At 54.1% G+C, this 17,261-nt stretch overlaps 5 protein-coding genes across 5 annotated transcripts; 3 read left to right on the plus strand and 2 right to left on the minus strand.

The window, feature by feature from the left end:
* Nucleotides 1–1,046: 1,046 nt before the first annotated feature.
* Nucleotides 1,047–3,098, plus strand: V2A60_002594 (uncharacterized protein; the record flags this gene model as incomplete). Its single annotated transcript, XM_083253943.1, has 1 exon — nucleotides 1,047–3,098. The coding sequence occupies one exon, from the start codon at nucleotides 1,047–1,049 to the stop codon at nucleotides 3,096–3,098; it is 2,052 nt and encodes a 683-aa protein (XP_083110069.1).
* Nucleotides 3,099–4,990: 1,892 nt separating this feature from the next.
* Nucleotides 4,991–6,441, minus strand: V2A60_002595 (phosphotransferase family protein; the record flags this gene model as incomplete). Its single annotated transcript, XM_083253944.1, has 2 exons — nucleotides 4,991–5,978; nucleotides 6,041–6,441. The coding sequence occupies 2 exons, from the start codon at nucleotides 6,439–6,441 to the stop codon at nucleotides 4,991–4,993; spliced, it is 1,389 nt and encodes a 462-aa protein (XP_083110070.1).
* Nucleotides 6,442–7,051: 610 nt separating this feature from the next.
* Nucleotides 7,052–7,785, plus strand: V2A60_002596 (6-O-methylguanine DNA methyltransferase; the record flags this gene model as incomplete). The annotated part of the gene is made up of 2 exons (XM_083253945.1): nucleotides 7,052–7,166; nucleotides 7,298–7,785. 2 exons carry the CDS (start codon nucleotides 7,052–7,054, stop codon nucleotides 7,783–7,785), a joined length of 603 nt encoding a protein of 200 aa, XP_083110071.1.
* Nucleotides 7,786–8,545: 760 nt separating this feature from the next.
* On the plus strand, nucleotides 8,546–9,440 carry V2A60_002597 (uncharacterized protein; the record flags this gene model as incomplete). Its single annotated transcript, XM_083253946.1, has 3 exons — nucleotides 8,546–8,590; nucleotides 8,655–8,996; nucleotides 9,285–9,440. The coding sequence occupies 3 exons, from the start codon at nucleotides 8,546–8,548 to the stop codon at nucleotides 9,438–9,440; spliced, it is 543 nt and encodes a 180-aa protein (XP_083110072.1).
* A 1,334-nt stretch (nucleotides 9,441–10,774) lies between these two features.
* On the minus strand, nucleotides 10,775–16,335 carry V2A60_002598 (kinesin; the record flags this gene model as incomplete). Its single annotated transcript, XM_083253947.1, has 3 exons — nucleotides 10,775–15,555; nucleotides 15,699–16,022; nucleotides 16,182–16,335. 3 exons carry the CDS (start codon nucleotides 16,333–16,335, stop codon nucleotides 10,775–10,777), a joined length of 5,259 nt encoding a protein of 1,752 aa, XP_083110073.1.
* Between the last annotated feature and the right edge of the window lie 926 nt (nucleotides 16,336–17,261).

Here is a 17,261-nt window from a genome sequence, read left to right on the forward strand (position 1 = left end):
GCCGTCCATCTCTCATCAGCCGGTTTTTTTTCCCCTCACATTAGAATTGCGAAGAAAAGAAAGACCTAATGTTATTCAAGTTTTGCCGCGGAGAACAGGACAAAAAATGAGATATTAGATGGCTATCCCGTATTATGCCATGATAAATAAAGCCGCCACCCTCAATGCATGCCACAACATCCCTCACTGGAGCTCCAAGACTTGGACGTGGGCAACTGGCATCCTCGAGAGACCCTGGCCCCTGCCAGCTGCCTTGGACGGCTCTATTATGGGTTCATGGTTCCAGACTGCGGGGCCTCTGGTGATGCGAGAGCAGCTACTCAGTACATAGTATCATGCTTGTGGGTTCCACGGATAGAGGCTACCGACCGATGCGTCAGCGGCTGTTTTGTCGCCTTGCGCGGGCCTACGTACGTCTCCTCGGGCCTCCCGCATAAGCTGGCCAAAGCTACAACCCCTTCCAGAAGAAGTCACACAGCGAATAGAGCTAGAACCCGTTTGGCCCTTCGCCTTATGGGTCTGCGCCTCCTCGGCAATTGTGGGATCGCGCCATCGAGAGTGACGCTAGCCTTGTCCATAATCTTGGCATCTTGTCGCTAGTCAGGCACAGCAGTCAAGCTTGTAATTATCCTATGCAGCCTGTCTATGCACAGCCCTCTTCTTTTGGAAAACAACAGTTTCGGGGGGGAAAAAAGGGGGGGAACCTGCTCACATCACAAAACGGGCGGTGACATGCGTTGCACATCCGACGAGTCATGATCGCCCGGCTAGCCCGACTGCCCGAACATCAATCCCGATTCTGGACGACTCTGTGTTAGTAGACGATTTCGATATAAAGCTGCTCAGATGGCCCTGTTCTACATCTGTCCTCTTAGGAGATCATCAGCTCGATCATCTTGCCTTTCACTCTTTTACTTTAGGCACTTGCTAATACAGCATACACTCTCGTTAATCGTCGACTGTTTTCACGCCCGAATAGTTCAACTCCCTTGCCGCCTTTTCTCCCTACCCTTTCTCGGTCAATCGTCAAGAAAAGAGCAGCAACCATGAGAATCAACGTCGCCACCATTGGCGCCGTCACGCTCGGTAGCCATGTGATGGCCCAGGGCCCCGCCAAGCCTATCAAGGAAGAAGCCAAAGGGATTGAGAGAATCGAGATCCTGGAGGCTTTCCAGTCACTTGGTGACTGGAAGCTTGACGCATGCCACAAGGTCGACACCAAGGTCGGCGACCTCATCTGGCCTTGCGCTTCGCAGATGAGGACCCAGATGACGCTCTGCCCTACCAATCCCACCAGCCCCGAGGAGCGCAAAGCCCAGCGCGACTGCCTGTGCGGCGAGGGGAGCTCTCTGCTGCAGGATGCCGCCGCCTGCGTGCAGTGCAAGAGGGAGAATGGCCTGGATTCGGACGATCACAAGCAGTACTGGACCGACTACTACAAGGATGTCGAGGATAACTACTGCAAGGCTCCTGATGCCACCGTGGGCTACGAGGCGTTTATTGCTGCTCTTGATGTGAAGAGGCCAAGGCCGCAAGCAGGAAACAATCTCAACCGTCTCATTGGCGTTGTTGCTGACCCCAAGTCGTACTATGAAACGGCCGGTGTCCCGGTCCCCAAGAAGCAGGGCGGAGGCAAATTCACTCCTGCCACTGCCAAGGCTGAGAATGGCAAGAAGAACTCGACCGCCCCCGTCGCCCCCGTCGCCCCTGTCGCCCCCGTCGCCCCCATCGTTGATCAAGTCAAGTTCCCCGTCATTGTTAGCATCGAAGAGCTGCCTGCTGCCAGTGAGAATAAGACTTCCACCAGTTCGATCACCAGTTCGATCACCAGTTCGATCTCGTCGGCCCCGTTCAAGAACGGCACGGCAAGCATCAGACCTACCGCTTCCTCTCTCGGTATCAAGCCCTCCAGCTTCCTCACTGTTACAACCTCCAACTCGGCCGCGACGGGCACTTCCTCGCTTCTTCCCGCCACCACTGTTGCCCCCGGCAACGTCAAAGGCTCTGAAGAAGAGCACATCATTGTGATTGCCGGCAAGCCTTGCCGTGTTTATGTCATCTGGGTCATCGTTGACTGCGTTCCCAAGGTTGATGAGAGCGGCAAATTTTCCATCGGCTTCGAGAACAAGGGCGTTGACGAGAAGCAGCCCCCCAAGATGGTGGAGAACAAGGAGCAGTTTGACAAGATCAACGCTGTCATTTGTGATGGTGGCAAGGACGCCAAGCTGGCCGAGCAGGCGAAGCAGCTTGTCGGTACCGAGGCTCCCGTCGTCCAGGCTCCCGTCGTCCAGACTCCTAGTGGCAGCAACAAGCAGCAGCTTCCTCCCGTCAAGCCGACCGCTGGTGAATCCAAGGTCCCGTCTTCTGGCAAGCAGCCCGTCTCTGGAAGCAAGCCCGTCTCTGGTGGAAGCAAGCCCGTGAACAGCCCTGCCAGCTCGGGAAGCCAGACTGCCAATGACGAGGCGTGCGAGGACGTTCCCCAGACTGGTGGCCAGGGTTCGCAGCCTTCCACTGGCAAGCCCGCTCAGAGCTCTCCTAGCACGCCCGGCCAGAACTCTGGCAGCGTCCCCAGCAACTCTGGCAGCACCCCCAGCAAGGCTGGCAACACCCCCAGCAACTCCGGCAGCACCCCCAGCAAGGCTGGCAACACCCCCAGCAACTCTGGCAACACCCCCAGCAACTCCGGCAGCACCCCTAACAACTCTGGCAGCACTCTTGGCAACACTGGCTCCAACACCTGTGCGTGCGAGTGCCCGTCGACCGTTGCGACTGCGGCTTCTTCTAGCAGCCAGGATCCCGAGATTTGCAACAAGAAGGTCGAGACCGAGACGGCCTGCAAGAAGCTGTCGGGACGTCAGATGTGGGAGTGCCTGTGCTCCAAGGGCGAGTTTGCCGAGAAGACGCACTTCTTCAAGGAGGCCGTTCAGTGCGAGCGCCGCAAGTCCAGCCTCCGCGAGAGCGAGTTTGAGGCCCAGATCCTCTTCGAGGTCAACTACCGATACTGCCAGAAGGAGCAGTTTGGCAACGACTTTGGCGCCGCATACTCGAGCGTGGACAACGAGTGGAGAGCGAGCAGAGCCCCGGCTGTCTTGGTTTAAACGGGTGTCGTTTGATATCTAACAGATGTTGGCTAGTTTTTCTTTATTACTCTGATAAGGTTTTTGATAGCTAATATCCAATCTTATATAATCTGTACTTTTTTAATGTGTATGTATTCAGTCTATACTCAATATACTTGGTATGAAGCTTGGGAAAACGGTGCTAAAATTATAACCCTTCTAGTAGTCTAGGCTCTCGTCTGATACAATGTCATCCACAACTTGAATTGCCTTGTAAAGTCAGTCTTTCCAATTCGCGCCCCCCCCCCCCCCCTCCAGATTCAAATTGAGATTCGTCCTGAGCGGTTTGCTGCTCTTGCTTCGCTTCTAAGTGAGCTGTTTTCTTTGTCATGAACCGAGGCCGCGCAGTCATGCAGCCGAGCGAAATGAAACAGCATCTTTTTACAGCATGGAGGTCGTCCAGAAAGCATTTGAACAGTGGGTATAGATTCTACTCCACGATTCCAAGGTATCAGACGATGATGAGGGCTCCGCAGACTGTTGTGCCACTTTCCCCAAATCGTAGTCTTTTTTTTATCCATCGACTTTCTGAGCTCTTAAACTATTTTATACCTAGCTAGCGGGTAACCGCCCTGGACGGGGCTTTCTCACAGCACCCACGAGGAAGTCGTGGGGGCCAAACACGTGAAAGTCATGATGTATACGGAGTAGTGATGGTATTTTATACTCAGTAGCTCATGTCTGGGCGTGTTAACCCCTTTTTTCATCCCCCCCTCGTATATAGATGGCCCTCAAGGTTTTCACGGTTGCCGTGAAAGGCGGGTGGATATCCATGTAGTGATACAAGCCGGGGCGATATGTCGCGAGTACGAAGCCGGCCAGAGACTGGTCCAAGGTTCGTTCCGCAGGCGACGATGGCGTTCATCTGACCTGTCATTCACGGTTGAAGATTTGTGACGCCACGTAAGCTTGCACGGGGCTGTCTGTGAATGGCGCGGGTGTCTTGGACAACAGAGTCCACTGAGCAACATGTCATGATGTCGGCCCGCTCCGGTGCAAGAAGGGTCTGAAGGAGACAGGGATGGGGCGCGACAGATCCACCTTTCCCGCCAATATATGCTCGTAAAATACAATTTTTACCAACTTGACTCATTATAAATATGTACAAGTCTCGGTCTATCACTTTAAGCTGTTTAAAGTTCTAATATATATTACGGTACGGCTGAAATGGGACGAGCTTGAACAAAGGATAACCTGTCAAGGGCATGACAGGATGTAAAACTTTGGCCTCGTATCCAGTACCCTTTTTGCCTTTCTGCCTTTCTGCCTTTATATTGATTAATCAAGGCAGAATGCGGGTACTGCGCTGGTTGGTTAGGTATTTGGTTCTATATAATGCAACAGATTGCTACTAATACCCCGCATTGCCCAACGGATACTAGCTTCTTCTTCTAATGACGGTTGGATGGCCAAGTAGTATTACTCGCGCTGCCAACTATTGAAACCTGACCGGAGACAGGTACGTGTCTACGCTCTGGATATCCAATTCAGCGTTAATGCATCCCAGCTGTTGCGATCGCGCGCAATGGCGGCCATCATGACAGTAATACTGGAACATCTGAGAAGGGTCCAGGATGAATGAGCTGAGAAACAAGGCGAGCTCGAGGAGGAAATCGCTATTGTGGCTAATCTCGAAAGCAGCCTGGCCGATCTTGTCTCGAGTTCTGGAACTTCTGCGCAGCAGCGTCGAAAGAAACATACCTTGAGCATTCGCGACTCATGCGGCAACATCGTCAGCAAATCGGACAAATCGAAAACAGGATCGGAGAGTTGAAGCGAGAGATAGCTGATTATGAGGGTCAGAAGAGGGAATATCTGAAGAGGGAATATGAGCAGAAGCGCACATAGACTCTAGGTCGAGCAGCGGTCGGCTATTCTAGTCGAGGCATGTCAGAGTCAGACTTTTCCATCATCTTGTTCACCATCTCACGAAACTTGCTGCATGAGTCGTATAATTCCTTCAACATGTCATCTCGTTTAGAGTCTTTGTAGTATTCGCGGAACAAAGCCATGTAATAGATGGATACGAAGAGATCGGATCGAAGCAGCGCCGAAGGCAGGAAGAGCCGCAAGCTCGAGGAGAGATCAGGGCCCCATTCATTGGCAAGCTTCCGACTAGCCGTCGCATCTTTGCTAGCGTCCAGAAGCGAACCGTGCAGCACAGGGTATCTGGCCCGATACTTGGCATCTCCTGGGTATGTTGCATCTATCCCGGCCAGCCACAATGGCGGTGTGAAGAACTGAAGGGGCACGGTGCCACTCCATTCCCAGTCAATGATTCCTGCCAGGGAGAGATCCTCGTTCACAATGATGTTTGGCGGTCGTAGGTCGCCGTGTGAGAGGATGAATGGCTCGAGATTCAATTTTGGGTCGATGAAGTGGCAAAGCCTCAGCTTAAAGTCTTGCAAGGCAAACATTACAAGCTGGGCCTCACTCTCGTCTGTCTCTTCCGACGGCAGGATCTGTGACTGGTATAGAGCTTCATAATGGCACAGCGCAAAGTCCAAGGCGGTTGCATGACGCTCGACATGCCGTTGCGTACCCCGCAGCTGAAGGCTGTTCAGAACTACAGAGTTTGGCGCGGCTATGGCATATCCATCTGCGCCGTCCTTGACCAGCGCTCCGCCATACTGAAATTCGTGTGCGCGAAGTTGCGAAAGGCATTCGCCCAGCTCGGCAAACAGAGGTCTCAGATCGTCAGTGGGCCTGTCTAATATCTCACGATACTCGAGAGGCCGGCCGGAAATATATTCAAGAATGATGAATGGGAAGTTTGCTCGGCTCTTGGGGTGCAGCCCGGCACCTTGGCCGTGACCCTTGACCTCGGGCACAGGAATCGTCGTCTTGGCCCGGATAAATCTATCCCGAATTGTCAGTTTCGGGCGGTCCATCTAGCAAGTAGTTGAGTTTGGTCTGCTCACTCCAGCGTGGCAACCTCGCTCTGCAGCTTCCGCCACGGCTCGTGGAGCAAAGGGCATATTGGAAAGCGGACCACCCACTTGCTGCCGTCATCGGGAAACACGACAAAGACGCAGAGATTGAAGCTTCCACGTGTACGCTGACCAAACTCCTCGCATCTCTTGCCCATGTTGTAGCTTGATGCGAGCCCAAGTACGTCAATGTCGTCGATGGCGTCCACGTACGCCTGCCGTCGCGCATCCCGGTCGAGCTTGGAGACGCAGCGCGTGACAGGGGACTCGTCATCGCACGGTTGCACGTCGTCAAGTAGTCTGTCAGGGAAAAGCCAACGGCAGAGGCGGCGCAGGTATTGCATGGCATTTTCCCATCGCGCCAGTCGCGAAACCAAAAATACAAACACCATGACGGCGAGTAGGACAGATGCCTCGAGTTGGTCGCTGGCCTAATAAGCTACCGTGTGTATGTAGCCCCCGAGCTAGCGAGTACTAATAGGCCAGTCCTACAGGGACCACATTACGTAACCCAACCTACTGCCAGTCAGTACTCCGTACTTCGTATCGGAGCTAAAATTAAGCACATGGAATCTGTCTTGGCACATAATTATACCCAATTGAGCAAAAAGCCAAAAGTGGAAATGCGCTTTTGTTAGAGCTTAATAAATACGACGAGCTAAATAAATACGACGAGGCATCGCAAGCGGGTTGTCGCAGTGTTGCAAGTAATTCTAAAGGGGAAAAAGACATCATCTACCATCAAGATGTTGGACACAGTTCGCCGTTGCCAACTAGACCATGATCAAATCTTTTTTTTCTGCTCCTATTCGATTCACGTTTCTTAGTCTGCAGTTGTAGTCACCTGTAGTCATGACAGAAAAAAAAATAGAGCACTGCGCTAGTAGCATCTTGACATTCACACCCACATTCACGCTCCTCCCTCTCTCTCCTGACCTGCCCCCGTTTTCCGTCGCCGTCTTACCGAAACAACTACAACCCTCCCGAGTAAAGCAACCCGAGATGCCTCGGACAGACGAGGCCGCCGCCTTTTTCCACGCCGTCTACTCGGCCGTGAGCGAGATTCCCCCTGGACGGGTGACGTCGTACGGGCACATTGCGGCCTTGATCGGTACCCGTATGTTCCCTCTCTTTCTCTGTTTGTCCCTTTCCCTTTGTGTGTGTGTGTGTGTGTGTCTTTTGTCTTTCCCAGGTCCACTCAATCACTCACCTCCTTTTTCTCTTCTTCTTGTTTTCTCTCGGTTCCAGCACAGCGCCCGCGCCAAGTCGGCGTCTGTCTCAAGCACCTCCCCGACGACACCGACGCCGACGCCGACGCCGACACCGAGTCGGAGCCCTCGCGGCGGCAGCGGTGGAACCACAGCAACGTGCCCTGGCAGCGTGTCGTCAACGCCCGCGGCGTCATCTCCCCCCGCGGCGGCCGCCCCGGCGCCACCCGCGCCCAGGCGGACCTCTTGCGCGCCGAGGGGGTCCAGGTCACGGGCGTCGGCGGCGGGCTGGGCGAGCTGAGCGTCGACCTGGACCGGTACGGGTGGTTTCCCTCGGCGTTGCCGTCGGAGGGAGTCAAGGAAGAAGAGGAGGAGGAGGAGGAGGAGGAGGAGGCGGAGGCGGAGGAGGAGGAACCAGAGCATGACGAAGCGGGGGTTGATGATCAAGAGGTCAAAGAGCAAGAGGAGGAGCACGACGCCTATATTAAGCAAGAGGAGGATAGTAACAATGAGCAGTCAAATAGGTAATCAGGCTTTGTTTAATGTGTACAACTCGAATATATAATTGTAACGAAAAAGTAAATATAACCGCAAGTACGGATATACAAATCTTCTTAAAGGCACAGACACAAACTACACGTACCACGCACCTGCCTTGCTAGATAGGTACTGTATACCTACTACCATGGTATCAAAACATATCTTCCAATATATATTATATAGATAAGGATAGGACCAAATTTTGTAGAACTTTATTAAGCAAAGTTCATAATAAGAATACGCATAAAGTACTTTTAAGATATACTTGATTGATTTATACTAAAATTTAAGTCAAGTAAGATAAGTATGACATATGGCTAGCTAATTCTACTACCTAATATGCGCCCCCACCAGGTGGCAGAAACTTGGCGACAACATCGTCAAATCGAAATCGCCTGCCTCCTTGAACCATTTCCATGGGCCACGACTGCGCGAGAAAACAGCGGGAAGCGGCAAAAGGTCCGCCTGGCCGACTTTTTTCTGACCTAGGTGTACGCACTAGATAGCCCACGTCATCGCCTCAGAAACTCGAGCGCGTGACAAACTTTGGAAACACTAAAAAATAAGTCGTTGTTGGCTCGTTGTTGCCCTCTCTCTTCGCCACTACGCCCGCGCCGGCGCGCGGCCAAAGAAAAAGTCTAAATTCTCGGTTATCAATATATGAGCAAGAACTTCCCCCCTCCCGATGTACGAATTTTTCTTCTCGATGCTCTTTCGTAACAAAGATACCCCGACACTGCCCGCTACAATGCCCGCTATGGACTCAGACGCACCTCCCCCATCCTATGATTCCGTAAGTCATCGAAATGAAGACGGAAGCCTACTGCTGCCATTCACCTCGACTAATAAACGTCAAGTCCATCTCGATGAACAATGACGCCGACATACTCTTTCAAACCGCTTACAAGAATCAAATTTGGAGCCCCCTTCTGCGGCTCCCAGACAAGCTTCTCGTCCTCCTTATGAAATCACTCGATCTCGATACTTTGCTCCGACTCCGGCACACGTCTCGGGTATTCATGTGGCTGTTCAACTCCGAGGCGGCCTTTGAAAAGTACCATCTCAAGCTGCAACAGGACAATGACAGGTTCAACGATACAGCCCGCGTCTGGACACCGCCTTCTGCATGGTTCAAAGATCAAGCCATTAGCGGCTTTCGACGCATGTGCCCGCCTTGCAGGGTGAAGCGTCAAGGAGACGTATCTGGAAAGGCAGTTTTGAAGTCTATGCCTTCTATGTACTGCTCACGTTGCCGCGCCGACCATAAGATAATGCATTTCTCTAAGGATCAGCGTCGGCTGCCAGAGTCAAGTGAGAGAATATGCATTGGTCATGAGGGCTTCTTCGTTCTTTGCGATCACGCTGTCACTATGACCTGGCATCAGGTCGTTTCAATGCAGCATAGTGAGCCGGGGATTAAGGCTTCATGTAGCTACAAAAATCATACGACCGGACAGCCGCTCTGTACTGATGAAGCTTGCTCACAGCAGGACGGCCCCTATCTGGCTCTTGGACGGGATGAGTCAAATAACCTCTTTATGGAGCTCTGGATCTCGCAGTCCTCTCGGTCAAGCGATTGCCGTCTGGAAAAATGTGCCCCAAGAGTCTCAGGGAGGCACTCCAAGAGGAACCTCATGGCATGAAAACAACAGACTGGATGCCTCGATCATGGCCTGTGGCCGGAGATCCCATGAGGATCTTTGATCCTAACCTGTGTGACTGCGTCGAATGGCGCGGCTCGGGGACAGATACTAGGCGCGTTCGTTGGCCACTTTGTCCACTCCCCGACTTGCCATTCAGAAGCTCAATAGAGGCAGGAGATTATGTGAGCTCTGGACCGCGCTGCAGCACATACCGTCATTCAATATCTGCCGATTATGCTGGCGCCGACGCCCAAATTCGCGTCGAACACTGTGGGAGCCGAGATGACCTTCTTGTACTAACACAGAGTGCTAGATCTTTCATCGATGATGCCTGTGGCTCGGGCTGGGAGACTGTTGTGCATGGTCCGTCATATGATTATCTGGATGATGAAGATATGCGCGGGGTGAACTGGTGTTCAACCCCGAGCTGTGCCGTGGCAAACCTGCTCCGCAGTAATAAACACATCTGAAACATGGAGGCAAAACAGCGTTAACAGGCAATGAGACTTGTTTACTATATACAACTCGAATGTACCATCTTAACCAAAAAGTAAACATCTCCGCAAGTATACAATTCTTCTAACCCAGGCACGGACTATATTTAAAACGGCAGAGGAGGTATGTATTGCTGAATATCAACTAATTCACCTTAGACGATTCCGCAATCAAAGGAAACATACAACTAGAACAAAAAAAGGCAAGAAAACAGTGAAAACCCACAATGGAGGGAAGAAAAAAAACAAGACAAGAATGACAAGCTAACTCTTTTTTTCATTCGAAATTTTCCACCAATGAAGAAAAAAATAACTCCAAGCAATGAAGATTCTTTTGCTGAAGCCGAAGGGGGTCATGATTATGTACGAAAGAGACAAAAAGAGACCAATGGCCTCAAAAAAACAAGAGAATAAGAATAAGCATTGGAGGTGCCAAAGAAGAAGAAAAAACAGTATATGCCGCCGGGTTATACACTGGGCCGGACGCATACCATGTACATACGTATATAAAACAGAGCCCATTTCGTCGTGACTGCAACGCTAAATTTCAAAAACAAAGTCGTGTTGCTTTAAAATCAGAAAAAAGAAAAGAAAAAAGAAAACTGGCGCTGTGTGTGGGTATGGATAAACAAACAAACCAGTCGTGCGCTTTTTTCGTGTTCAAGGGGTTGTGGGAGTAATGGTTCGAGGACCAACAGACTATGACGTGACTGTCTGCTCGTCCTCTGGCGGCGTGTCTGGCAGCGTGTCTGGCAGCGTGTCTGGCAGCGTGTCTGGTGGTGTGTGTGGCAACATATCCGGCTCGCGCCGAAAGATTCTAAACGCATAGCTTAGCCCCCTCTAGAAGCAGTTCAGGCTTCCCTTCTTCTTCTTGCCCTTCTTGATGGCATTCATCCTCTCTTCCAGCTGCTTTCTAGCCAGCTCTGCCGCCTGTCGCTTCTTGCGCTCCTCTTCCACAACCTGCATGCTCCAACGGTTGTCTTGTGCCGATTCGGTAGGGCGCTCTTTGAGTTCCTTGACCTCCGTCTCCAGGTCCGAAGCTCGCTTCCGCCACGCGTCGCAGTCTGTTTTGACCTTCTTGGACTGCTTCTCGAGGTCACTCAGAGCTTCCTCTAGAGTTTGCGTCAGCTGGCGCTCCGCATACAGATGCTTCTCAATGGTGCGGATGCGGGCTTCCTGGTCCTCGGTGATTTGTGAAATGTTAATATTGTCCTTGCTTAGAGGACGGCTTGGCGGCGACGCGGGCACGCCGTTGATGGACGAGGTCGCAGAGCCGGGCAGAGGCGGGAGGGGAATGGCAGGAGGCGGCGAGGGCAGGGAGTTGTGCGAGGCTGCCTTGCGGATGGTCGACCCCGAGTTGGAGCGGCGAATCTCACCGTTGGCCTCGCCTTCGTTCAGCTTGGCCTGTAGAGCATTGTATTCGGCCCGGAGCGTGTCAAGCTCCGTCTGGAGCTTGGTTCTGGCAGCATTCACCTCGTCGAGCTGTGCCGCGCGCTCCGTCTGCAGAGAGCTGAGGCGCTTATTCGTCATCTGCGCCTCGTCAAAGTTGTTTTGCAGCTGCTCCTCCAACTCTTCGACCAGCCGGCTGTGCTTCTTGTTTTTGGATTCCAAATCATCCATCTTGTTCTTGACGGCCACGATTTGATCCTTGATGGATGTAGACGCCTCAGCGGCCTCGATCTCGGTCTCGATGGCGGCAGGTTCCGCTAGCAGCTCGGCAAGCTTACCCTTGACGTCTTTCAGGTCACGCACAAGGGTTTCGTTGATGGTGGTGAGCTCCGTCACGTGCTGCTGCATCTCGGCAGACTTGCTCTGCTCGGCCTGGAGCAGCTTCTGGTCACTGACGAGGCCGTCGATGCGCTCCGTAAGCTTCTCGATGCTAACCTCGAGCCCCAGAGCAGAGGCAACCTGCGTGGCAACCTTCATCAGATCCTCACGAGCATCGTTGACCTCGGCCTCGAGTTTCCGTGCCGATTCGCTGTGCTCGGTCAGGAGGACTTCCATCTGCTCTTCGTAGCCCTTTTGCTCGTGCGCCTTCATCTCGGTCAGCTCCTTGGCATGCGTCGCCGACAACTCGTCGAGAGCCTCCTTGTGCGACTTGGAGGTGCCTTCAAAGTGGGCAATCTGGGCTTGCAGTTCGGCCACGATCTCTTCGCTCTGCTTGGCCTGGGACGCGGCAGCGCTGTGCGAGGTCGACATCTCTTCGAGTTCGAATTTGGTGGCGGCATGGGCCTTTTCGAGTTCGGCGACCTTGTCAGAGTTGGCGTGGATGAGCTTCTTGTATTCGTCAATTTCACTGCGCAGAAAGCTGACGAGGTCTTGGTGCTTGCGCTCGTTGCTGGCAATGGTGTCAAAGTCGGCCGTCGAGGTGGCCTTGACCTTTTCGAGGTTGGCCGCGGCGGTAGCCAGCTCAGCCTCGAGACCCCGGACAGTGTTGTGAAGCTCAGTCTCGGCGGCTTGCATGGATGACAGGGCCGTCTTGTGCTTTTCCTCCCAGGCGGTGAGCTCGGCTTGTAGAGAGCTGACCTGCTTGGTGTTGTCGTCGACGGCAGCGGCGTCGGCGGTGTCCTCGCGCTTGGTCTCACGCTGCTCGTATTCGACGCGCAGCCGGTCCAAGTCGGCGAGCAGAGATTGTTCGCGTAGCTTGTGGGCTTCGCCCATCTCGGCCAGCTGCTTCTCATTCTGCTCCAGCTTTTGTCGCAGAGTGGCGACCATGGACATGTCCATAGGGCTAGCCTTTAAACTGGTGCGCTCACGGGTCAGGCCAGAGATGATGGTCATCTTAGTCTCCATTTCCTTCTTTGTTGACGCGACAGAAGCCTCAAGCTCCTGGATGCGCTCGCTGCGGGTGTGAAGTTCGTGCATGGCGGCGTTGAGGTTGAGCTCAAAGTTCTGCATCACTTCCGGGCGCGTTTCAAAGTTTTCGCTGGCAATGTTACGCAGGGACGCGAAGGAGCGGTGGGCCCTGTCGATGATGAGGAGGTTCTGGCTGGATTTGCGGCGGATGACAGGGCTGCTGGTACGGGGTGAGGTGGCTTCGACGGCGCGCGCCTTTGAGAGGTTCGTCTTAAGTTCTTCGACCGTGTCCAAAGTATCGTTGTGGGTAGACTGAAGCTGTGCATATTTGGCGGCGAGCTGCTTGGCAGCCTCTTCTCTGTCGTCGGCAAGCTGCTTGAGACGCTCCAGCTCTCGGGTCAGCTCAGCACTCAAATCGCTCTGCGTCACGTCGTCGCTGGAGGCGTCGGGCTTCGTGGTGGCGGTATCGTCATCCTCGACCATGTCTTCATGGGCCGACGTGTCGGCGGTGTCGGCGGACTCCATAGCGGATGAGAGTTCAGACGACAGGGAGCGTGACGCGGAAGAACGAGCACCCTCTTTGGCTAGCTGGGACTCGACGGAGGAGCGGAAAGAGTCGGTTCTGTGGTTAGACGAGGTTACCGAGACAACCGAGTCGCGGGCGTTGGGAACCTGACGGGCCTCGTCGACGGCGTCCTGGAGAGTAGCAATTTTGTGCATCGCCTCTTGGTACTTGGCCCGGAGGGCGTCGTGGTCGTTGATGGTGTTTTCGTGCTCGACGCGGAGGTCCACCAATTCCTGTGTGACAGACTCGAGTTTATCCGATACGTATTGGGTCTGGGCCGGGCTTTGTGCAACAGTGGCTGCAGCGTCGGCATCGGAAGCCGCCTCGGGCGTCTTGGCCTGACGATTGACATGCTCGACAGAGTCGCCCAACAGTTCTTCTCTCACGGTACTGGCGCGAGACTTGACGGTGTCGGTGTCGGCTTCGGTGTCCTTGACGTCCTCGGCGTCCTCATCGTCCTCGTGAATCGTCTCGTTAATCTGACTCTGGGTGCGAATGTGGGAGAGCTTGCGGGAGTGATCGGCCGATCCGCGGCGACCTGGTTCACGGTTGCCGTTTATGTCGGGCTGCCTCGTCTCCTCGACGTGGTCGAGCTCGTAGAGCAGCGAATCGAGCTTGCCCAGGCTGCGCTGGCGCTCAATGACCTGCTCGAGGCGGTCAATCTCGCGCTGCATCAACTCGCCGTCCTGATCAGCCTCAGCGAGGCGCTCCTCTAGAGTGGAAATGTAGTCTTCACATGATGCCTCGTTTTCGCGGGCGCGGGCAATCTCCTTGCGCAGTTCGGTAATGATGGAGGCGTTCTTCTCGTCGCCGGTGCTGTGGCCGTCGAGCTTGGATTCGAGGTCGTGGAGGTAGGATTCTGTGTTGGCTTCGCGGTCCATGAGCTTCTGGACCCGAGACTGTAGCTGGGTGTTGATAGTTTCAATGTAGGCCAGTTTGGTCTCTCTCTCGAGCAGCGAAGTCTCGGTGGTGGAAAGGGTGCTTCGGGTGCTGGAGAGAGACTGCTCGAGAGACTCGATCGTCTTTTCGTACTCGAGAACGACCTGCTCGACAGCTTGGGCAAACGAGTTGGAACGGTTCAGTCTATCGGTGGCGGTATTAACTTGCGTCGAGTCCGAGGCGTCCCTAAGGGCAGACTCCTTGTCGCCGGCCTTGGCCATCTCGGCAATGAGGCGCGCATGGCGCTGGCTGAGGGCGCTGTAGTTTTCCTGCATGTCGAGAATCTGGTTCTGCATCTCGGCCTCGCGCTCCTTGTCGCGGTCTGAGCGCTCGAGAATGCCTGCGCTCGAGGTCTTGGAGCCCGAGTCGCCGTTTTGGGCGTTGCGAATCTGCTCGCGAAGAAAGGTGACCTCGGCCTTGAGGCGATCGATGACGGCTTGCCTGTCGCCTTCTTCGACCTGCTGAATACGTGGTTTGGACTGAATAGCACGGGCGCGCTGGGCGTACTGGACGGTGTTGAGCGTTTCGCTGAGGTGAAATTCGGCCGGGGTGACGCAGGCGATCATGTAGGTGATGGCGTTGCCGCCGAGCGAGTCCTGGAGGAGGCGGGTAAGCTTGGAATCGCGATAGGAGACGTGGGAGCCACTCTGGCGCGAGGAGAGCTGGCTAATGACTTTTCCGAGAGAGGCGAGACCGGCGTTGATGGAGATGCCCTCCTTGGCCCTGTCGCCCTGGGCACCGGTATTTTTGAGCCTCTCGCTGCCGGCGAGATCGACGAAATGAAGCTTGCTGTCTGTGGTGATGGAGACTTCTTGACCTGTCATGGCCTCAATGGGAACGGAGAAGCGCTTTTCAGCGGCGCTGGTCTGCGTCTTGCTGCGTCGCTGAACGAGGTTGAGGGAGAAGACGGCGTGAGAGCGTGACGACTTGGCGTTAATGGCGGTGGCGTCGGTCTGACGAATGGTCGAGCCCATGGCAAGGGCGTTCATGAGATCCTGAGCGGACTCGATCTGGACCTGGTGGAGGCCGGTGACGATGATGTTACCCTTTGTGTCTTCGCGGATGGCGACGTTGGAGCGTTCGCCGAGGGGCGTCGTGTCAGGGGTAAGCAGATCGCGAAGCTGCTCGTTGTAGATTTCGACGTATGTAGCCTTGAGGGACCAATTGCGGTCACCAAGAGGGTTCTGCTGGGCGTAGCCACGGGGATTCTTGAGCTGGGACAGGAATTGACTGCCGCGAACTGAGCCTAGGGAAGCATCGTTTTTGCCGTAGAGGGATTCGAGTTTTGCGAAGAGTGCCGTGGCAGCACGGGGGATGACGCCTGAGAAGAGAGGAAAGGTATTGTTGGTTAGCCTGGTGGAGATGGGAGGCGAGGGGAGCGTGCGCGCGCGCGAGGACGAGCGTGAGCGGACAGCGAGCAGCGGAGCGGGCGGCGTCGACGGCGGCATGCGAGGATCAACTTACCCATCATCTGTTCATCTTGCTGGTCTAGCGGACCAGAAGTGCCCATTGTATATGATTTTCCGGCGCCGGACTGGCCGTAGGCGAGGAGAGAGACATTGTAGCCCTGGGCAAACGAGTTGACCGAGTCGACGAGGTAGTCCCAGATGCCTTCCTGCTCGACTTGGGGGCCAAATACGCGGTCAAATACGAAGAGCTTGCGACCCTGTGGTGATTCTATGGAGAGGCTTGTGTCGGATGAGGTTTGGACCATGGACCGCTGGAAGCGTTGGGGGATCAAATCGTAGCCGGGATCTGAGGGCTCAAGTGGTGGTCGAATTCGGACAGCTAAAAGGAGAACAGAGAGAAACGCAGAATGTAAGCATGAGGTCTTGTGAGTTTTGCTAGCATAGTTTTACGGGAGAATATTGAGGCAGGAGTATATAGAGAAGAAGATGATAGGGCATGGACAAGCGAGGGAAGAAGAAGAAGAAGAAGAAAACCTACCGACACGGACAGCGGTGCGCGCATCCTCATCTGAGGCGCGGCTGCCGAGTCCCGTCTTGCTGCTCATGCTCAATCTACTACTGCTGCGCGAAGGTTTGAAGATTGTAGACGAGGGCCGCTGGTGAATAGGCGAAGCTGGCGGAGTGCTGGCCATTTTGGGGCGGGAAAGGGATCGCGGGGACACGGATGGTCCCGGCGGCGGCGACGACGGTGGTGAGTAATTGTGACTCGGTTTTTCTTTCCCCCTCTCCTAATTTGAATTCTGTCTCTGTTCCCTTTTGTGTGAACAAATTTTGAAAGTATGTTTGGTGGTAGGGGGTAATAAAAGGAAGGGGGGGGAGGAGATCGGGGGAGGGGGCGGAGTTTGATTGTTGGTTTCTTGGGGGTTTAATCTTTTGGGAGAGGGAGAGAGAGAGAGGAGCGAGAGAAAAGGGAAGGGAAAGAAGGAAGTGAGTGATGGAGATATGCAGGCCGTTATTTGCGCGCGCGCGAACTGGATGAACCAGCCAGGCGTAATCTGCACAGATTACTAGGGGGGGGGAGGGAGTTGGGCGAGGAAGACGAGAATGAGCACCTTGGGAGCGAGGAGGTGAGAGGAAGTGGGAGGAGGAGGCAGGCAGTTGACAGGGTAGGTTGATTGGCAGGCAGTTGGCAGGAACATCGGCAAAGCAGGGGACCGGGCTTGTCTACTCAGTAGAGCAGGGGTTGTGATTATTGATTTTAATTGTATTTTTCTGTCTATTAAAAAAAAGATTGTTTATATTTTTGGTGCGCAAAGCCAAAAGACTGGGAGAAGGAGCCTGGCCTGGTAAAGTTGGGTGGGCAGGCAGGTCTTTGGTGGTGGATTGTGGCTGGTTCTGGTGGTGGGTGGCGGGTAGTACTGGTGGTGGTGGTGGTGGTGGCTGTCCAGTACTAATTTGTACATGAATCAAGGCAGGTACCTACTTTAAGTAGGCAGGCACGTACGCACATGTATAGGCATGCACAGGTAGGCACTTAGGGTACGTGCATAGGCAAGTACTTGGGTAGCTCAGTAGCCGCTGGGTACCTGCGCAAGTACCTAGCTTTGATTACTCAGTA

The sequence above is a fragment of the Cordyceps javanica genome, chromosome 2, assembly GCF_051103115.1.
Source record: "Cordyceps javanica chromosome 2, complete sequence".
Taxonomy (NCBI): Eukaryota; Fungi; Ascomycota; class Sordariomycetes; order Hypocreales; family Cordycipitaceae; genus Cordyceps; species Cordyceps javanica.